A 17876-nucleotide genomic window follows, 5' to 3' on the forward strand; every position below is an offset into this window, starting at 1 on the left:
AAAATCTGCAGATTTCATAAACAATCTTATAGAAGATATTTGAATAATAATTTAAGAGTAAAAACAACTAGATGAACAATTTGTTGCATAACCAGGTTAAAAGAAAATAAAAATAAATCAAGAAATCAAAATGTGTTAATATCAAGATATGCTGGCGGTTAGCCGGTTAGCTCAGTTGGTTAGAGCGTGATGCTAATATCAAGATATGCAATAGAACTTAGAATGTTTTTGCTCAGTTTTTATTTAAAATAGTTGTAACAAGGGGAAAAATCAGGTCATGAATTTTACAATGAACACATAATCCATGTATACAAAATGCTAAATACAAAACAGAAAAATTTGACACATGTACATTCTCAGCTAATTTATTTCAAATCATAAATTCCATAAATATTTATTTTTATATTTTATTACTTATTTTTCTAGTATAACAATCTCATTTTTTGTTTTCTTGGACTTTTTACCTTAAAATTTATTTTATTTGTTTTTATTAGCCATTCTTGATTTTTGTGTGTGTATGTGGAATTGTATTCTAGTTTCTCTCTTTGAATCCTTTTAAATGACTTTAAAAAACTGTACAACTAGGTATAGTCTGAGGAGTATTTTGTACCGAAATTAACCACAGGGCACACTATTTTTATTAAGGTAAATCCAAGGTGACAAAAAAAATCATGCTGAAACAATTAGACTCCTTATTTATGATTACTCTTGAACATACCAAAATTAAAATTTTAAAGTAATGTGTTCAATTAGTTGTGTTAATTCACCTTCTGAATTACTTTCAGATTTATTACCAAATCTATGAACTAAGAAGGCCATGCTACAGAGTAGAAAGTTAATGGTTGTCCAGTTTAACTGAACTGGCTTTAAATCTTGGATCATTCCCTTTCTTCAAAAAGTTGGAAACAACTTTTAAACTGGCTGTAGTCTCAATATTTTTATCATCCTCATTGGCTATTATGGTAATTAAATGACACAGTGCATGTGAATATTATGCTATAGTGAATAATATAAGATGGCTTTAAAATGTATGATAATTGATTTATTTTTATATTCAGTTTTGAAAAAGTAGCCTTTTCTTTTATTTTTTTTTTTAAGATTTTATTTATTTATTTGACAGAGACACAGTGAGAGAGGGAACACAAGCAGGAGGAGTGGGAGAGGGAGAAGCAGGCCTCCCGCCGAGCAGGGAGCCGGATGCGGGGCTCAATCCCAGGACCCTGGGATCATGACCTGAGCCGAAGGCAGACGCTTAACGATTGAGCCACCCAGGTGCCCCAAAAAGTAGCCTTTTCTTCTATAATAATCTATTTTAAAACTATATTGTATTATGGCTCAATACTCCCACAATAAGAAGCAACGGCACAACTCTTTAGCAACTAGTAAAGTCCAGTAACCTATGTAAAAGCTTAGAGTGAGATTTTAGGTTCATTTTGGACCCAGAAGATATTCTTGATATGGCCTATGATTAAATGTGCCTACTGACAAGTCCTCACTTCTGATGAAACAAGGAGAGAGCAGTAGTCCCAGGAGATTAGAGGGTAAAAGTTCTTTGTTCTTCTTGATAGTATTAGCAATCCCACAGGAAAGGTGAAGGTCTATCATCCTCTAAAAATGAATTCACACAAAGGGCATTGGTAGGAAATGTGGTAAGGTTTATTACCGTAGAGTGACCACTCTTCAGAAAAATAGAAGACTTCTATACTAATGTCTTTTAGCTGAATCCTTTCAGAAATATTAAATTTATACAAAATCATCACTTCATTAAGATAAGGTAAACATCTGTTTATGAAGTTCTTGTTCCAAAGCATTATATTTAATTAAAATCAAATTATAAACAAAAGGAATGGGACAATTCATAAGCTCCATTTTAAGCCTCAATTATCTGAAATAAGATTTTCAGCATAAACATACAAAGACAGTATAAAGGAGAAAAACTAAATGTTTACTGAGATTATAGTTTCACCCAAAGAAAGTCAATCTTAGCTGAGTAGTCCTCAATTAATTATAGTTTCATATACCACAAACAACAATATTGTAAGTTTGATATTGTGATTTATAAGAAAAATATATATTTGGTCATTCAGATGATATCTATTTGGCCTTCCTATGCAATACCTGGCTCACAGCTCTAAAATCCCTTGGAATTTCCTAAGTGTGGAGAGTGATAAAAGTATCTTTTATTATTCTTTTTTTAAAGATTTATTTATTTTAGAGAGAGAGAGGTGGGAGGGAGAGGGACGGAGAGAGGGAGAGAGAGAATCTCAAGCAGAATCTGTGCTCAGTGTAGAACCCGATGCGGGGCTCAATCTCCTAACTGTGAGATCATGAACTGAGCTGAAACCAAGAATCAGAGGCTTAACGAATTGAGCCACCCTTTTATTATTCTAATGAGGTAAGTCTGGGAAACCCTAAGGGTGGTGACTGGCTGGCTGCCAGTGGAGCCAACCATGTGATTATGGGTTAGAATTTTCAATTCCATTTCTCAGTCTCCAGGGAGAGGATAAGGGCTTCAGATTGAGTTCAATCACCAATGGCCAATGACTTAATCAATAATCCCTTTGTGATAAAGCCTCCATAAAACCCCAAAAGGACAGGGTTCAAAGAGATTTCTATTTGGTGAACACATGGAGATTTGGGGAAAGTGGCATGCTGGAGAGAGCGTGGAAGCTCTGTGCCCCTTCCCATGTACCTTGACCTTTGCATGTCTTCTCTGTGGATATTTCTAGGTTATACCCTTTGCCCTCCCTTCCCCTATGATCCTTTGTGCTGTTTCTTATATTCCACATATGAGTGAAACCAAATGATAATTGTCTTTCTCTCATTGACTTATTTCACTCAGCATAATACCCTCTAGTTCCATCCTCGTCGATGTAAATAAGTATTCATCCTTTCTGATGACTAATACTCCATTCCATATATATATATATATATCACACACACAAACACCACTCTTCTTTATCCATTCATCTGTTGATGGACATATCGGGTTTTTCCATAGTTTGACTATTGTGGACATTGCTGCTATAAACATTGGGATGCATGTGCCCTTTTGGATCATTAGATTTGTATTTTGGGGGTAAATACCTAGTAGTGCAATTGCTGGGTCATAGTGTAGCTCTATTTTTAACTTCTTGAGGAAACTCCATACTGTTTTTCATAATGGCTGTACCAGCTTTCATTCCCACTAACAGTCTAATTGGGTTCCCCTTTCTCCACATCCTCGCCAACATTTGTTTTTTCCTGTCTAGTAAATTTTAGCCATTCTGACTGCTGTGAGGTGGTATCTCATTGTGTTTTTGATTTGTATTTCCCTGCTGCAAAGTTATGTAGAGCATTTTTTCATGTCTGTTGGCCATTTGTATGACTTCTTTGGAGAAATGTCCGTTCATGGCTTCTGCCCATTTCTTGGCTGGATTGTTTGATTTTTGGGTGTTGAGTTAGGTAAGTTTTTATAGATCTTGGATACTTCACGTATCATTTTAAGAAAATGGCAGGCAAGCCAGACATGGGGGGAGTCGCCAGCTTCAATAAGGCCAAGCTGAAGAAAATGGAGACACAGGAGAAGAACACCCTGCCAACCAAAGAGACCGTTGAGCAGAAGCAGAGTGAAATTTCCTAAGAACCTAGAGGATACCTAAGAACCACCCTGTCATCTTTGACACTCGGTCGTGATGTGGACAAAGAAGAGCCACCTGCAAGATGGACACAAGCAACAAGCTGCACTGTGAACCCAGGCATTCTGTGCTGATGCCACCAGCCTGCAGGTCTCTCAGCTCCCCCCCCACACAACTGGACTGCCAAATTCTCCGGTTTGCCCTGGGATATTATAGCAAATTATCTGTATGATTAATGAAAATAAAACACACATCATGGCAAAAACAAAACAAAACAAAATCACATTTGGTTGTACAATTTTCCCAACGCCATTTGTTGAAGAGACTTTTTTTCCATTAGATATTCTTTCCTGCTTTGTCAAAGATTAGCTGACCATAGGATTAAGGGTCCATTTCTGGATCTCTATTCTGTTCCATTGATCTATGTGTCTGTTTTTCTGCCAGTACCATAATGTCTTGATGATTACAGCTTTGTAATAAAGCTTGAAGTCTGTCATTGTGATGCCACCAGCTTTGGTTTTCTTTTCCAACATTCCTCTGGCTATTCAGGGTCTTTTCTGGTTCCATACAAATTTTAGGATTATTAGTTCCAGCTCTGTGAAAAATGTTGTTGGTATTTTGATAGGAATTGCATTGAATGTGTAGATTGCTCTGAGTAGCATAGACTTTTAACAATATTTATTCTTCCAACCCATGAGCATGGAGCATTTTTCCATTTCTTTGTGTCTTCCTCAATTTCTTTCACAAGTGTTCTGTAATTTTTAGAGTATAGAACCTTTACCTCTTTGCTTAGGTTTATTCCTAGGTATCTTATGGTTTGGGGGGCAATAGTAAATGGGACTGATTCTTTAATTTCTCTTTCTTCTGTCTCATTGTTAGTGTACAGAAATGCAAATGATTTCTGTGCATTGATTTTATAACCTGCCATGTTGCTGAATTCCTGTATGAGTTCTAGCAATTTTGGGGTGGAATCTTTTGGGTTTTCCACATAAAGTATCGTGTCATTTGCAAAGAGTGAGAGTTTGACTTCTTTGCCAATTTGAATGCCTTTTATTTCTTTTTGTTGTCTGATTGCTGAGGCTAGAACTTCTAATACTATACTGAACAAGACTGGTAACAGTGGACATCCCTGTCATGTTCTTGACCTCAGGGGAAAAACTTGAGAATGATATTTGCTGTGGGCTCTCTGTAGATGGCTTTTATGATATGGAGGTATGGTCCCTCTAGCCCTACAATGTGGAGAGTTTTAATCAAGAAAGGATCCTGTATTTTGTCAAACGCTTTTTCTGCATCTATTGAGAGGATCATATGGTTCTTGTCCTTTCTTTTATTACTGTGATTGTAATGTGATCACATTGATTGATTTGTGAATGTTGAACAAACCTTGCAGCACAGGAATAAATCCCACTTGGTCATGGTGAATAATCATTTTAATGTACACTTAGATTCTATTGGTTAGTATCTTGGTGAGAATGTTGGCATCCTTGTTCATCAGGGATATTCGACTACAATTCTCCTTTTTGGTGGGGTCCTTGTCTGGGTTTTGGGATCAAGGTAATCCTGGCTTCATAGGAAGGGTTTGGAAGTTTTCCTTCCATTTCTATTTTTTGAAACAGCTTCAGAATAATAGGTATGATTTCGTCTTTAAATGTTTGGCAGAATTCCCCCAGGGAAGCCATCCAACCCTGAACTCATTTGTTGGGAGATTTTTGATGACTGCTTCAATTTCCTTGCTGGTTATGGGTCTGTTCAGGTTTTCTATTTCTTCCTATTTCAGTTTTGGTAGTTTATGAGTTTCCAGGAATGCATCCATTTCTTCCAGATAGCCTATTTGTTGGCATATAGTTGCTCATAATATGTTCTTATAATTGTTTGTATTTTCATGGTGTTGGTCGTGATCTCTCCTCTTTCATTCAAGATTTTATTAATTTGGGTCCTTTCTCTTTCCTTTTTGATAAGTCTGGCTAGGGGTCTATAATCTTACTAATTCTTTCAAAGAATGAGCTTTTTGTTTCGCTGATCTGTTCTGCTGTTCTTTTGGTTTCTGTTTCATTGGTTTCTGCTCTTATCTTTATTATTTCTCTTGTCCTGCTCAGTTTAGGCTTTATTTGCTGTTCTTTCTCCAGCTCCTTTAAGTGTAAGGTTAGCTTGTGTATTTGAGACTTTTCTGGTTTCTTGAGAAAGGTTTCTATTTCTATGTACTTCCCTCTTAGTACCACCTTTGCTGCATCCCAAGGGTTTTGAACAGTTGTGTTTTCATTTTAATTTGTTTCCATGATTTTTTAAAATTCTTTAATTTCTGGATGACCCATTCATTTGTTAGTAGGATGCTCTTTATCCTCCAAATATTTGAGTTCCTTCCAAATTTCCCCTTGTGATTGAGTTGAAGTTTCAAAACATTGTGTTCTGAAAATACACTGGGAATGGGGCGCCTGGGTGGCTCAGTCGGTTGAGTGTCTGCCTTCGGCTTGGGTCATGGTCCCGGGGTCCTGGGATCGAGCCCCGCATCGGGCTCCTTGCTCTGCGGGAAGCCTGCTTCTCCCTCTCCCTCTGCTGTTCCCCCTGCTTGTGTTCCCTCTCTCTCTCTCTGTCAAATAAATAAATAAAATCTTAAAAAAAAACAAAACAAAACACAGGGAATGATCCCTGTCTTTTGGTACCAGTTGAGATCTGATTTGTGACCCAGTATGTGATTTATTCTGGAGAATGTTCCATGTGCACTCGAGAAGAATGTGTATTCTGTTGCTTTAGGATGGAATGCTCTGTATATATCTGTGAAATCCTGGTCCAGTGTGTCATTCAAAGCCCTTGTTTCTTGTTGATCTTCTGCTTAGATGATCTGTCCATTGCTGTGAGTGGGGGGTTGAAGTCCCTTACTATTATTGTATTATTATCAATGTGTTTCCTTGATTTGGTTATTAATTGGTTGATATAATTGGCTGCTCCCAAGTTAGGGGCATAAATATTTATAATTGATAGATCATCTTGTTGGATAGACCTTTTAAGTATGATATAGTGACCCTCCACATCCTTACTACAGTCTTTGGTTTAAAAACTAATTTGTCTGATATGAGGATTGGTACTCCAGTTTTCTTTTGGGGTCCATTAGCATGATAAATGTTTCTCCCCCTCACTTGCAATCTGTCTTTGGTTTTAAATGAGTCTCTTGCAGACAGCATATGGATTGGTCTTGCTTTTTTTTTTTTTTTTTTAAAGATTTTATTTATTTATTTGAGACAGAGAGAATGAGAGGCAGAGAGCATGAGAGGGAGGAGGGTCAGAGGGAGAAGCAGACTCCCTGCCGAGCAGGGAGCCCAATGCGGGACTCGATCCTGGGACTCCAGGATCATGACCTGAGCCGAAGGCAGTCACTTAACCAACTGAGCCACCCAGGCGCCCCGGTCTTGCTTTTTAATACAATCTAATACCCTGTGTCTTTTGATTGGAACATTTAGCCCATTTACATTCAGAGTAACTATTGAAAGATATGAATTTATTGCCATGTATTATCTATAAAGTCCCTGTTTATGTGGATCGTCTCTGTTTCTTTCTGGCTTATGTTACTTTTGGGCTCTCTCTTTGCTTACAGGATCCCCTTTAATATTTCTTTCAGGACTGGTTTAGTGATCACAAATTCTTTTAGTTTCTGTTTGTCCTAGGAGCTCTTTATCTCTCCTTACTTTCTGAATGACAGCCTTGCTGGATAAAGTATTCTTGGCTGCATTTTTTTTTCATTTAGTACCCTGAATATATCATGCCAGCCCTTTCTGGCCTGACACTTCTGTTGCCAGCCTAATGTTTCTACCCTTGAGGTTAAGGAGCTCTTGCCTTGCCCTGCTTTCAGAATTTTCTCTTTATCTCTGAAATTTTCAAGCTTCACTATTATATGTTGGGGTGTTTATCTATTTTTATTGATTTTGAGGGGGGTTCTCTGTGCATCCTGGACTTGAATGCCTGTTTCCTTCCCCAGATTATGGAAGTTCTCAGCTAAAATTTGCTCAAATATACCTTCTGTCCCTCTCTTTCTTCTTCTAGGACCCCAATAATTCTAATATTGTTTCACTTTATCATTATCACTGATTTCTCTAAGCCTCCCCTCATGGTCCATTAGTTGTTTTTCTCTCTTTTCCTCAGCTTCCTTCCTTTCCATCAACTTGTCTTCTATGTCACTTATTCTCTCTTCTGCCTCATTTACCCTAGCTGTTACAGCATTCAATTTAGATTGCATCTCAGTTAAAACATTTTTAATTTCGGCCTGATTAGATTTTATTTCTGCACTAAGGGATTCTCTAGTGTCTTTTATGCTTTTTTCAAGCCCAGCTAGTAACTTTATAATCATTATTCTGAATTCTACATCTGACATTTTACTTATATCCATATTGATTAGATCTATGGCAGAGAATATTACCTCTGTTTCTTTTTTGTTGTTGTGAATTTCTCCTTCTAGTCATTTTGTCCAGGGAAGAATAGATGAATGAGAGAACAAAATCAAAAATATCGACCACGACCCCAGCAAAATACACACTAGATAAATCTGAAGAGGTCAGAAACAACAACAACAACAACAACAACAAAAGGATAAAAGAGAATATAATCTCACAGGTGGACAAAACAGTGTGATCCACGTGGTCCTGGGTGTATTTTGGTCTGTTTGTTAGAAGACACTAAATCTGAAAATTGTAAAGAAAGAAAAACTTATATACATACAAAAATAAAATTGAATACAATGAAAGGGAGCCAAAAATGAAGACTATCTATAAAATATAAATGTAAAAATGAAAATTTAAAAAAAGGCTTAAAAACAAAGAGTTGAGGGATACCTTAGTGGCTCAGTCAGTTAAGCATCTGCCTTTGGCTCAGTTCACGATCCCAGTGTCCTGGGATTGAGCCTGTGTTGGGCTGCCTGCTCAGTGGGTGTCTGCTTTTCCCTCCCCCTGATCTTGTGCTCTTGCTCTCTCTCTCTCCTTCTCAAATAAATAAAGTCTTTAAAAAACAAAACAAAAAACAAAGAGGTGGTAAAATAAGAAACTAGTTGACAAGGAATAAAAAGAAAAGAGAAAAAAATTTTAACTGAAAGACTAAAGACTCAGAAAAAAACCCTCAAATTCTTTATACTATTTTCCCCTAGTGTAGTTTTTCAGTTCTGTCTGATCCATAAACTTGGTATTCACCTGACGTTCCTGCTGGTCTTCTTGGGGAGGGGCCTGTTGCACTGATTCTCAGGTGTCTTTGCCTGGGCAGAGTTGCACCACCCCTTGCCAGGGGGCTGGGCTCAGTGTAAGCTGCTTCAGGTTGCTCTGTGTGGCTTTTGTTCCCTGAAGGCTTTTTTACGCAGCTTATAAAAAGTGGTCACTTTCTATTTGTAGAATTGCAGCAATTCTTAGAGCTCAGGTTGAATTCACAGGTGTTCAGAATGATTTGATAGGTATCTAACTGAATTCAAGGGACCAGATAAAATGTGGGTCCCCTACTCTTCTGCCATCTTCCCTCCTTCCTCCTAATTGCATAATCTTTTAATCACCTTATAGAATCTCAAATCTATGATTTGGTAGTATATTTCAAAGCAACTATATATTTCTTGCATTATTCTTTAAACAAAATACTATATTTTGAAACAAAATACTATTTTATTTTAGATACTGAAATTGGATTCTCACTGTATAATTTAATGTTAAAAATAAAAAGCCTGTTTTTATTTTGTGGTTTTGCCACCCTTATAATAAATTAGTATGCAAAATAGAGTCTATGTCATTATAAGTTTCCTCCACCAATACAAGTAGCAACTGAAACAATGAAAGTAATGGTCAAATAATATTTTTTAATTTTTAAAAAATTATTCTTTGTAATTGTGGTAAAATACTCACAGAATAAAGTTTGTCATCTTAACCATTTTAAGCATGCAATTCAGTGCCATTAAGTGCATACATATTGTTGTGCAAACACCACCACCATCAATCTCCAGAACTTATTTCATCTTGCAGAAATGAAGCTCTGTACCCATTAAATAATAACTCCTTATCCTCTTCTCCTTCTAGCCTGTGGCAACCACCAATCTACCCTCTGTCTCTTTGAACTTGACTACTCTAGGTACCTCATATAAGTGGAATCATACAGTATTTGTCCTTTCATGAATGGCTTATGTCCCTTAGCATAATGTCCTCATGGTTCATCTATGTTGTAGCATGTGTCAGAATTTGTTTTCTTTTTAAAGTAACACTTTTAAAGTAATACTCCATTGTATGTATATACCATTTGTTTATCCATTTATCCATCAATGAACCCTTCATTTGTTTCCACCTTTGGGCTACTTTGACTAATGCTGTCATGAACATGAGTGTGCAAACACTTTTTTAAGACCCTGCTTTCAATTCTTTTGGGAGTATACCCACAGGTGAAATTGTTGAATCATATGTTAACTCTATTATTATTTATTTTAGGAATTGCCTTACTGTTCTCCATAGCAGCTGCACCAGAAAGTATTTCTAAATTAGATTCATAGAATAAAATGGGTTCTGGAAAGTAAAAGGTGATTTCAAAATCTACTGAAAAAGATAAGTTAATGTCATGTGAAAGAAAGATGGCAAAACAGATAGAACCCAATGGAGAAATAAGTATTAAAGGACAAGATACATATGAAATATAAAAGAAATGAGAGCAGTAGAAGATAAGAGGTATAAAGCTGATAGAGATAAAAGTCTACTGTATGTTCATTTATACATATTACTAACATATGTGTATTCTATAAGGTGGAGTTGCTTAGAAATACTGTGTGATTTTTATGTAATATAAAGTTATTTCCAACATTTAAAAAAGTTTATTAATAAAAATACTTTGCAAAAATTTCACTCACATTTGTAGATCTTTTTTTTTTTTCATTTTCTCTGGATTCCCCATTATCACGTTCTCCAAATGGAACATATGTTTCTTTTTTATATTCTTGACAAATGCCATACACACTACAACCATTTCTGCCATTAATGCTGTGATTATAACATTGTATACACATTTTATGTAATTATCACAACAACTATTGAGTTAAGTACTATTATCATTTCTATATTTCAGTTATTACCATAGAATGTTAGAGAATGTTGACAACCTATTCAGGAGTACGTAACTAGTACTTAAATGGAATTAAGAATAAAACTCTTTCTTACTCAAACTCCATTTTTCATCTCTATCTCTGCCTAAGAATAAATTTTAGCCAGTGTCAAAATATTTAAAATTAAAAAATTAAAAAAAATATGTTGACTAAAAATGAAATCAATTTATCATATAAACATCAAACTATTAATTCATGCATTCAATTACATACTGAAGTTGTTATATGAATTTGTTAAATTTAATCATATATAAAGAATGCTAAATTTCAATATCCTAAAAGATTTGCACAGTAAGAAAGTCATACTACTTTGTGTTAGAGAGTACTAACAACATTCTTTCCAAAGAAGCACAGTAACATATACATTGGAGCAATACCACTTTTTGGTGTTGAAAAAAAAAAAAAAAAAAAAAAAAAGAATGACATCCTGGTAGTTACCATAAACAGCAAAATATATTCAATTACCCATACTAAAAGGGAGTCTTACAATCCTTTTTATGAAATACAGATCAACATGATTTCCAACCGAACAATTATGTATTAAGTTATTAGTTTTTACAGGATACCATTATGGCAGGTGTATATGCAGGAATGCAGGTATGATGATCTCCCTCCAATCCTCCATTGTTGTGTATTTGCCCCTTCACTTACTTGTAGCATCACTTCTACAGAGTAAGTTAAGGAACATTAGAGCTTGAGATTTGTGGGGTTCTAAAGCCAGGAAACGTTAGGTTTTCAATCAATAATCAATCAATAATCATGAGAATTTATTTTATGAGTCTGACTATAAATCATACTATTTATGAGTTCACTATTTGTACTTATCGAGCATTGTTATGAAAACCTACCAGAAAGTTGATGAGAAAATAGACAGTTATATCTCATTTAAGAAATACATTGGATTTCTTTATATTATAGGGGGTGTCTTACACATTTTTTTTTTTTTTTGAATCACCTACCTCAAGAACAATGCTTAGTACAGATTGCTTAATGTTTACTAGGTAATGAAAAAATATAAAAGAGATTAGTATATTTCTTTGTAGTTAATGCTTGCATGCTACATGTAATAGTCACTGTTGAGCCTCTTAGGTATGCTAATTTTTCTTTAACATAACATTCTTTATTGATTAATAAAGGAAGTGCCCTTTGGGTTCTGTTGGGGAACATAGGCAGATGGTTGGTTTTCTGGTTTTACATAACTAATTCATTCTAACATTCCTACCTATCCCTTAAGCCTCCTATCCCCTTCCTTAATTTCCTGCCAATGGCTTTCTGGCTTCTCCATCTCATTTGCTGTATCCATAAATGTGTCCATGCTTTAAGGAACAATCCCATCAGTGAAGTAAGACCATCCTCACATGTTTTTGAAAAGCCATTAATTCCTGATTAATGACAGAGTGATTCTATGGCCAATAATATCCTGAACTACATAAATTCTGAGACATTCTTGAAAAAGATAACTTGGTGATAAAACATAATCAACAAATTTGTGAATCAATAAAAAAATAAAAATAAAACACAGGTGGTGAATGCTTAACCCACTTAAATGTATAATTATAATTTATCAACTATTAAAATAATGGCTACCAAGGAGTATAAAAATGTTGCACACTTTTAAACACTGATATTGTGATAATATTGTATAAATGGGTTGATTTTATAACCAACAGCTCAAAAGGAAAGGGGGTAGGAAGATGCAAGAAAATATAATCTCTTCTGTTTAAATGTGACTTTCTCTATACTTCACACCAGAAAATTAATTTTAAAAAACACTTAACAAGCTTTAAAAATTGCTACATGGTATAAAATCATATTTTAGGAAATAATTCCTATAATGAAATATTTTTATGAATTTCACAAATTCTTTTAATTCACATAAAGGTATTGGTGGTAATAGAGTTAAACTCATTATTTCTTGATTTGGTTCAAATTATTTGGTTCTGTTCTTTTTTTTGGCAGGACTACCTGAGGACATTCAGTCTAATCTGTCCTATCTGTCAACACCACCATCCTGGATGCATTCGTTTGCCCTTTAGAATAAAGGATGATACTGGTGGGAACAGCAGCATCAGGAGTCACCTCTTGCTAGCTCATGGTCGAAATGCCAGACTTGGCAGTCAGCTACAAGCAGCATTTTGGGAAGACTGGGATAGCCATACTGGAGTGTTTCCTTTTTGGAGGAACACTCCAAGGTCAATTCTAAAAGGCAAAGATTTTTTTGTTTTTCCCAGCTTTATAGAAATGTTATTGAAGATAGACATTGGGGAGGGTATGTGCTACGGTGAGCGCTGTTAATTGTGTAAGACTGATGAATCACAGACCTGTACCTCTGAAACAAATAATAAATTATATGTTAAAAAAAAAAAAAAGAAGAAGAAGATAGCAGTAAGGGAAGAATGAAGGGGGGGGAAATCAGAGGGGGAGACGAACCATGAGAGACTATGAACTCCGAGAAACAAACTGAGGGTTCTAGAGAGGAGGGGTGTGGGGGGATGCGTTAGCCCTGTGATGGGTAAAAAGAAGGCACGTACTGAGAGCACTGGGTGTTATACGCAAACAATGAATCATGGAACACTACATCAAAAACTAATGATGCAATGTATGTGATTAACATAATAAGATAAAAAAAAAGAAATATAACATATCTAAGTTTAAGTTGTAAACATGATGATCTCATACATGTAAATTTTGCAAACTGATTACTACAATGAAGTAGTTAACACCTCCACCTCCTCCCAAAATTACTTTTTTTTTTTTTTTTTGGCACGTGTGATGATAACATTTCAGATTTGCTCTCTTAATAACTTTCAGGTATAGTATACAGTATTGTTAATTATAATCACCATGCTATACATTAGATCCCCAAACATATTCATTTATAGCCAGAAGTTTGTAGCCTTTGACCAACAAAGATTGTTAGACTGCTCCCTCCCCCATACTTCCCTGGGCCTAAGGTGATCTCCTCCCCCTGGGTGTCTGGTTGTCGTTCTCCCTCTATATCCACAAAATATGGGCATACCTTTCCAGTAGCTATAATTTCACCTTTTTAAAATGAGATATTTTAGAATGATATTCATTCTCTGCTCATACTCAAACCCTGTCCAGCAATGTCAAGTGTAAAAAAAGACAAAAGCGTTTTCACAGTCAGAATTAAATGTGAATCCCCTCAGCACTGTTTGGCTAGGCCCAGTGAGTGTACCAGCAAGGACAGTGTTAACAAATAAATAAATAAATAAATAGCCAACCTACCAACCTTCAAAGCATAGCTGTCATATAACCAACACAGGTTTCACAGTAAATATGACAGGGAAATAAGGTGGGAGCATCACTGGGAAGGTTTTAAAGGATTTAAGGGTTGGAGAAGATAAAATCCACAACTCAATAGATCGTACTTTTCCCATGAATGTTTACTTCCTCCTAATTCAATAGACCCATGCACAAATTTAAACTCACACGTACTAAAAGAAAGAGATGTATCAATGCCCAAAATACAATACTGATATCATTAAATTTTAGTTTGTATTCTTTTTTTTTTTTAAAGATTTTATTTATTTATTTGAGACAGAGAGAATGAGAGACAGAGAGCATGAGAGGGAGGAGGGTCAGAGGGAGAAGCAGACTCCCCGCCAAGCAGGGAGCCCGATGCGGGACTCGATCCCGGGACTCCAGGATCATGACCTGAGCCGAAGGCAGTCGCTTAACCAACTGAGCCACCCAGGCGCCCTTTAGTTTGTATTCTTAAAGGCATCTTAGGGGGAGTTATTTTACCCATGGAGCCAAATTAGAGCTAACCATGTTATGTTTCCATTACTAAGTATCAAGGGCATCACCACAGCATTGCCTTTCCTGTGGTGTCAAGAAGTGTTAAGAAGACTGCTGTTATTGCTGGCCTGATACAAAAACTTTTTGTCTAGAGCTTTAGTAACTGAAACAGGCAATAAATGGAATGAGAGGAGACATTAGTCTTCTGAACTTTGTTCATGGTGGATTGTTACTTGTGTGATTAATATATCTTGTTTCCTTTCACAACAATTCTAAAGTTGAAACCAGCATGTATCAGAGTTTATTTCTTATCCCCATTAGGTTGTTTGTAGACATTAGATTCTCAGTTTTATGTGGTAATCTTCTATCCCATCCCCATGATCAGGCCATAGCTTTATCACATGAGCTGGATGCTAGTGCAATCATCAAAAGCAGCTCCCGTTCTCAAGCACTGAACAGAAATCCTCAGGGCAAAAATTGGTGTTGGTGCTCTCCTGTTGCCAATGATTCATAGTTTCAATTTGTTTTTGATATCTGTGACTTCCTTACTTTTATGCAAAATCACCACCAAATTTTAAAGGATTCTTTAAAACACTATCAAACATTTTATTTGTGATGATCGGAGAGGTCATTTAGTGAACCTAATCCACTGTACTGACAGAAATGGAAGACAGAAACTCATTTTTATCTTCTAAGTCACTTAAATACCCTTAATCACCTTTATTAATTTTGTTTGCATGAAATTGTAATCAGTACCATTCAGTAGCTCTATTCCATTAGATGCTTCTAGTTTAAGATGTACTATTTTTCTCTGTGGCTTCTGGACTAGAATGATGGATGAGACATAGTCAGTCTTACAGAAATGCCTGAAATATTTTGGCACATGACTTCTACCTATTACATAAATAGAGCTATTTATTTTAACTTAACTTTTAACTAAGATATTTTAGGTGGGTACTACAATTTAAACATATATAAAGTAACATCAGAATTTTCAGACTTATTTTTTAAACAAAATCATTCTAGTAGTAAAAAAGCTATATAGAGCTAACACAGTGAGAATCTAGAAGAGCTTCAAGATATGAACATCATCATATAAATCAAGGTTCTCAATTAGAGGTGACTCCCCACCACCACCCCTGAGACATTTAGTAATATCTGGAGACAGTTTTGCTTGTCCCTTTGGTTTGGAGGTCCTAACGTCTTCTAACGGGTAAAGATAGAGGATGCTGTTAAATACCTTATAATGCACAAGACAATACTTCCTTCACACTTTCATGCACCCCAGAAAGAATTGTTAAACCCAAAATGTCAATAATGTCAACATTTAGAAAGCCTGGCATAGATTTATATGATTGTACAGACAATGTTAATGATACTGGGAAAAACAGAACAGATAGCCAGACAAGACTTAAGCAACATGGGACAAACATAAGCTAGGAGGAGATGAAGATGGGTGAAAAAACTAGTGAAATAGGGAAGAAGCAATCTTAGCAACTCTAAGCAAGGACATTAAGACACAGGCTGCAAAGAGATAGAAAAAATGGAGGGAAATCATTTAATCAGCCCTGAAGGTATAGATATATAACACAAATGGTGGAAAATATGATCCAGAAGGATCAGAAGAGATTTCCTCTCTCACTCTGTCCCTCCCCACTGCACTGTCTCTCTTTCAAAGAAATAAATCCTAAAAAAAAAATTCTTTCAAAAATTGGCTTGAAGTCATATAACAGATTTAGTAAGAATATTTTGGTACCTTGCTTCTTTCTTATAAGCAGCAAATGGTTGGTAGAATTTATAATGATAAGAATAAACTCACCTATAGCTTATCTGTAACTCTAGTCCCCTCTATCTGAGATTAAAAAGTATATTTATAATTCTGTGCTTTGTAAACTGAAGGTTAAATTCCTGTTCAAAAAAACATGTACTTTCCAAGCTATATTTATCAATCAATGACCTTAATTCAGTGTAATTCCAGTCTCAGTGATTTTGTAGAAATTAAATTGCTTTCTACTTTAAACTGCTTATTTCTTATATTTGGCATAAATGTCAAATCATGAAAATAGCCTCCTTCATACACAAGAAAGTATTATAAGGGGTCATCATGATCTAGGGCCAATAGGAAAAGTAAATTCTCCCTGCCATAATGTTGATGTTACAGTGGTAATTACCACATAACATCTAGTGAAATTATACTGTGAGAGTAATTTTGTACTGAGTTGATTACCACTGGATTCACTGTTTTCTAACTGGTTAAGTAGTAGCAAGCAATAGAAGAAAATAGAAAATATCTTGTATTCATTTAAAGACACACAGATGACTCAGTCCCTAAGAAACAAAAACAGAAATGTACTACCATCCTGAAGTTTTACATCATGAAATATATATGAAATATATATATGCCATATATATGAATATGAAAGTTATAATTTCAGAATGCACATATTAAAAAATGTACAAGTAATCATTTTAGTAAATGAAATATTTCTAATGATGTTAGGAAAAGAAATAATATAATTTTGAAGGATATTTCTGGCTTGAGTAGTTCATTATCTTATAGTACTACTTGAAAAATGTTTGCTTTCTTTGTGGGGGTAGTTTTAATTTTAATTCCAGTTAGTTAATATACAGTGTAATATTAGTTCCAGGTATAGAATTTAGTGATTCGACACATACACCTTGTGCTCATCACAACAAGTACACTCCTTAACCCCCATCACCTTATTTAACCCATCCCCACACTCACCTCCCCTCTGGTAACCATCAGTTTGTTCTGTATAGTTAAGAATCTGTTTCTTAGTCTGCCTCTCTCTTTTTTCCCCCTGCTAGTTTGTTGTATTTCTTAAATTCCACACATGAATGAAATTATATGGTATTTTTCTTTCTCTGACTGACTTCACAAAGCATAATGCTCTCTAGCTCCACCCACGTCACTGCAAATGGCAAGCTTTCATTCTTTTTTATGCCTAAGTAGTATTCCATTGTGTGTGTGTGTTTCTGTGTGTGTGTGTGTGTGTGTACACCACCTTTTTATCCATTCATCAATTGATGGACATTTGTGTTCTTTCCATAGTTTGGCTATTGTTGATAATGCTGTTATAAATATTGGAGTGCTTGTATCCCTTCAAATTCGTATTTTTGTATCCTTTGGGTAAATACTTATTAGTCCAGTTGCTGGGTTTTAGGGTAGTTCTGTTTTTAACTTTTTGAGGAAACTCCATACTGTTTTCCAGAGTGGCTGCACCAGTTTGCATTCCCACCAACAGTGAAAGAGGGTTCTCCTTTCTCCGCAGCCTTGTGGAGAAACAACACCTGTTGTTTCCTGTGTTGCTAATTTTAGCCATTCTGACAGGTGGGAGGTGATATCTCATTGTAGTTTTAATTTGCATTTCCCT

General features: G+C 35.6%; 1 protein-coding gene across 1 annotated transcript; it reads left to right on the plus strand.

Moving 5' to 3' along the window:
• Positions 1-3490: 3490 nt before the first annotated feature.
• On the plus strand, positions 3491-3715 carry LOC118009153 (thymosin beta-10-like). The gene has a single exon (XM_035002949.1). It carries the CDS (start codon positions 3491-3493, stop codon positions 3620-3622), a length of 132 nt encoding a protein of 43 aa, XP_034858840.1. The 3' UTR covers positions 3623-3715.
• Positions 3716-17876: the final 14161 nt, after the last annotated feature.

The sequence above is a fragment of the Mirounga leonina genome, unplaced genomic scaffold, assembly GCF_011800145.1.
Source record: "Mirounga leonina isolate KUSES-001 unplaced genomic scaffold, KU_Mleo_1.0 Mir_127, whole genome shotgun sequence".
NCBI classification, from domain to species: Eukaryota; Metazoa; Chordata; class Mammalia; order Carnivora; family Phocidae; genus Mirounga; species Mirounga leonina.

Bases quoted from the DNA above. Each gene is read 5' to 3' on its own strand.
- LOC118009153 (XM_035002949.1), top strand. From the start codon at position 3,491: ATGGCAGGCAAGCCAGACATGGGGGGAGTCGCCAGCTTCAATAAGGCC.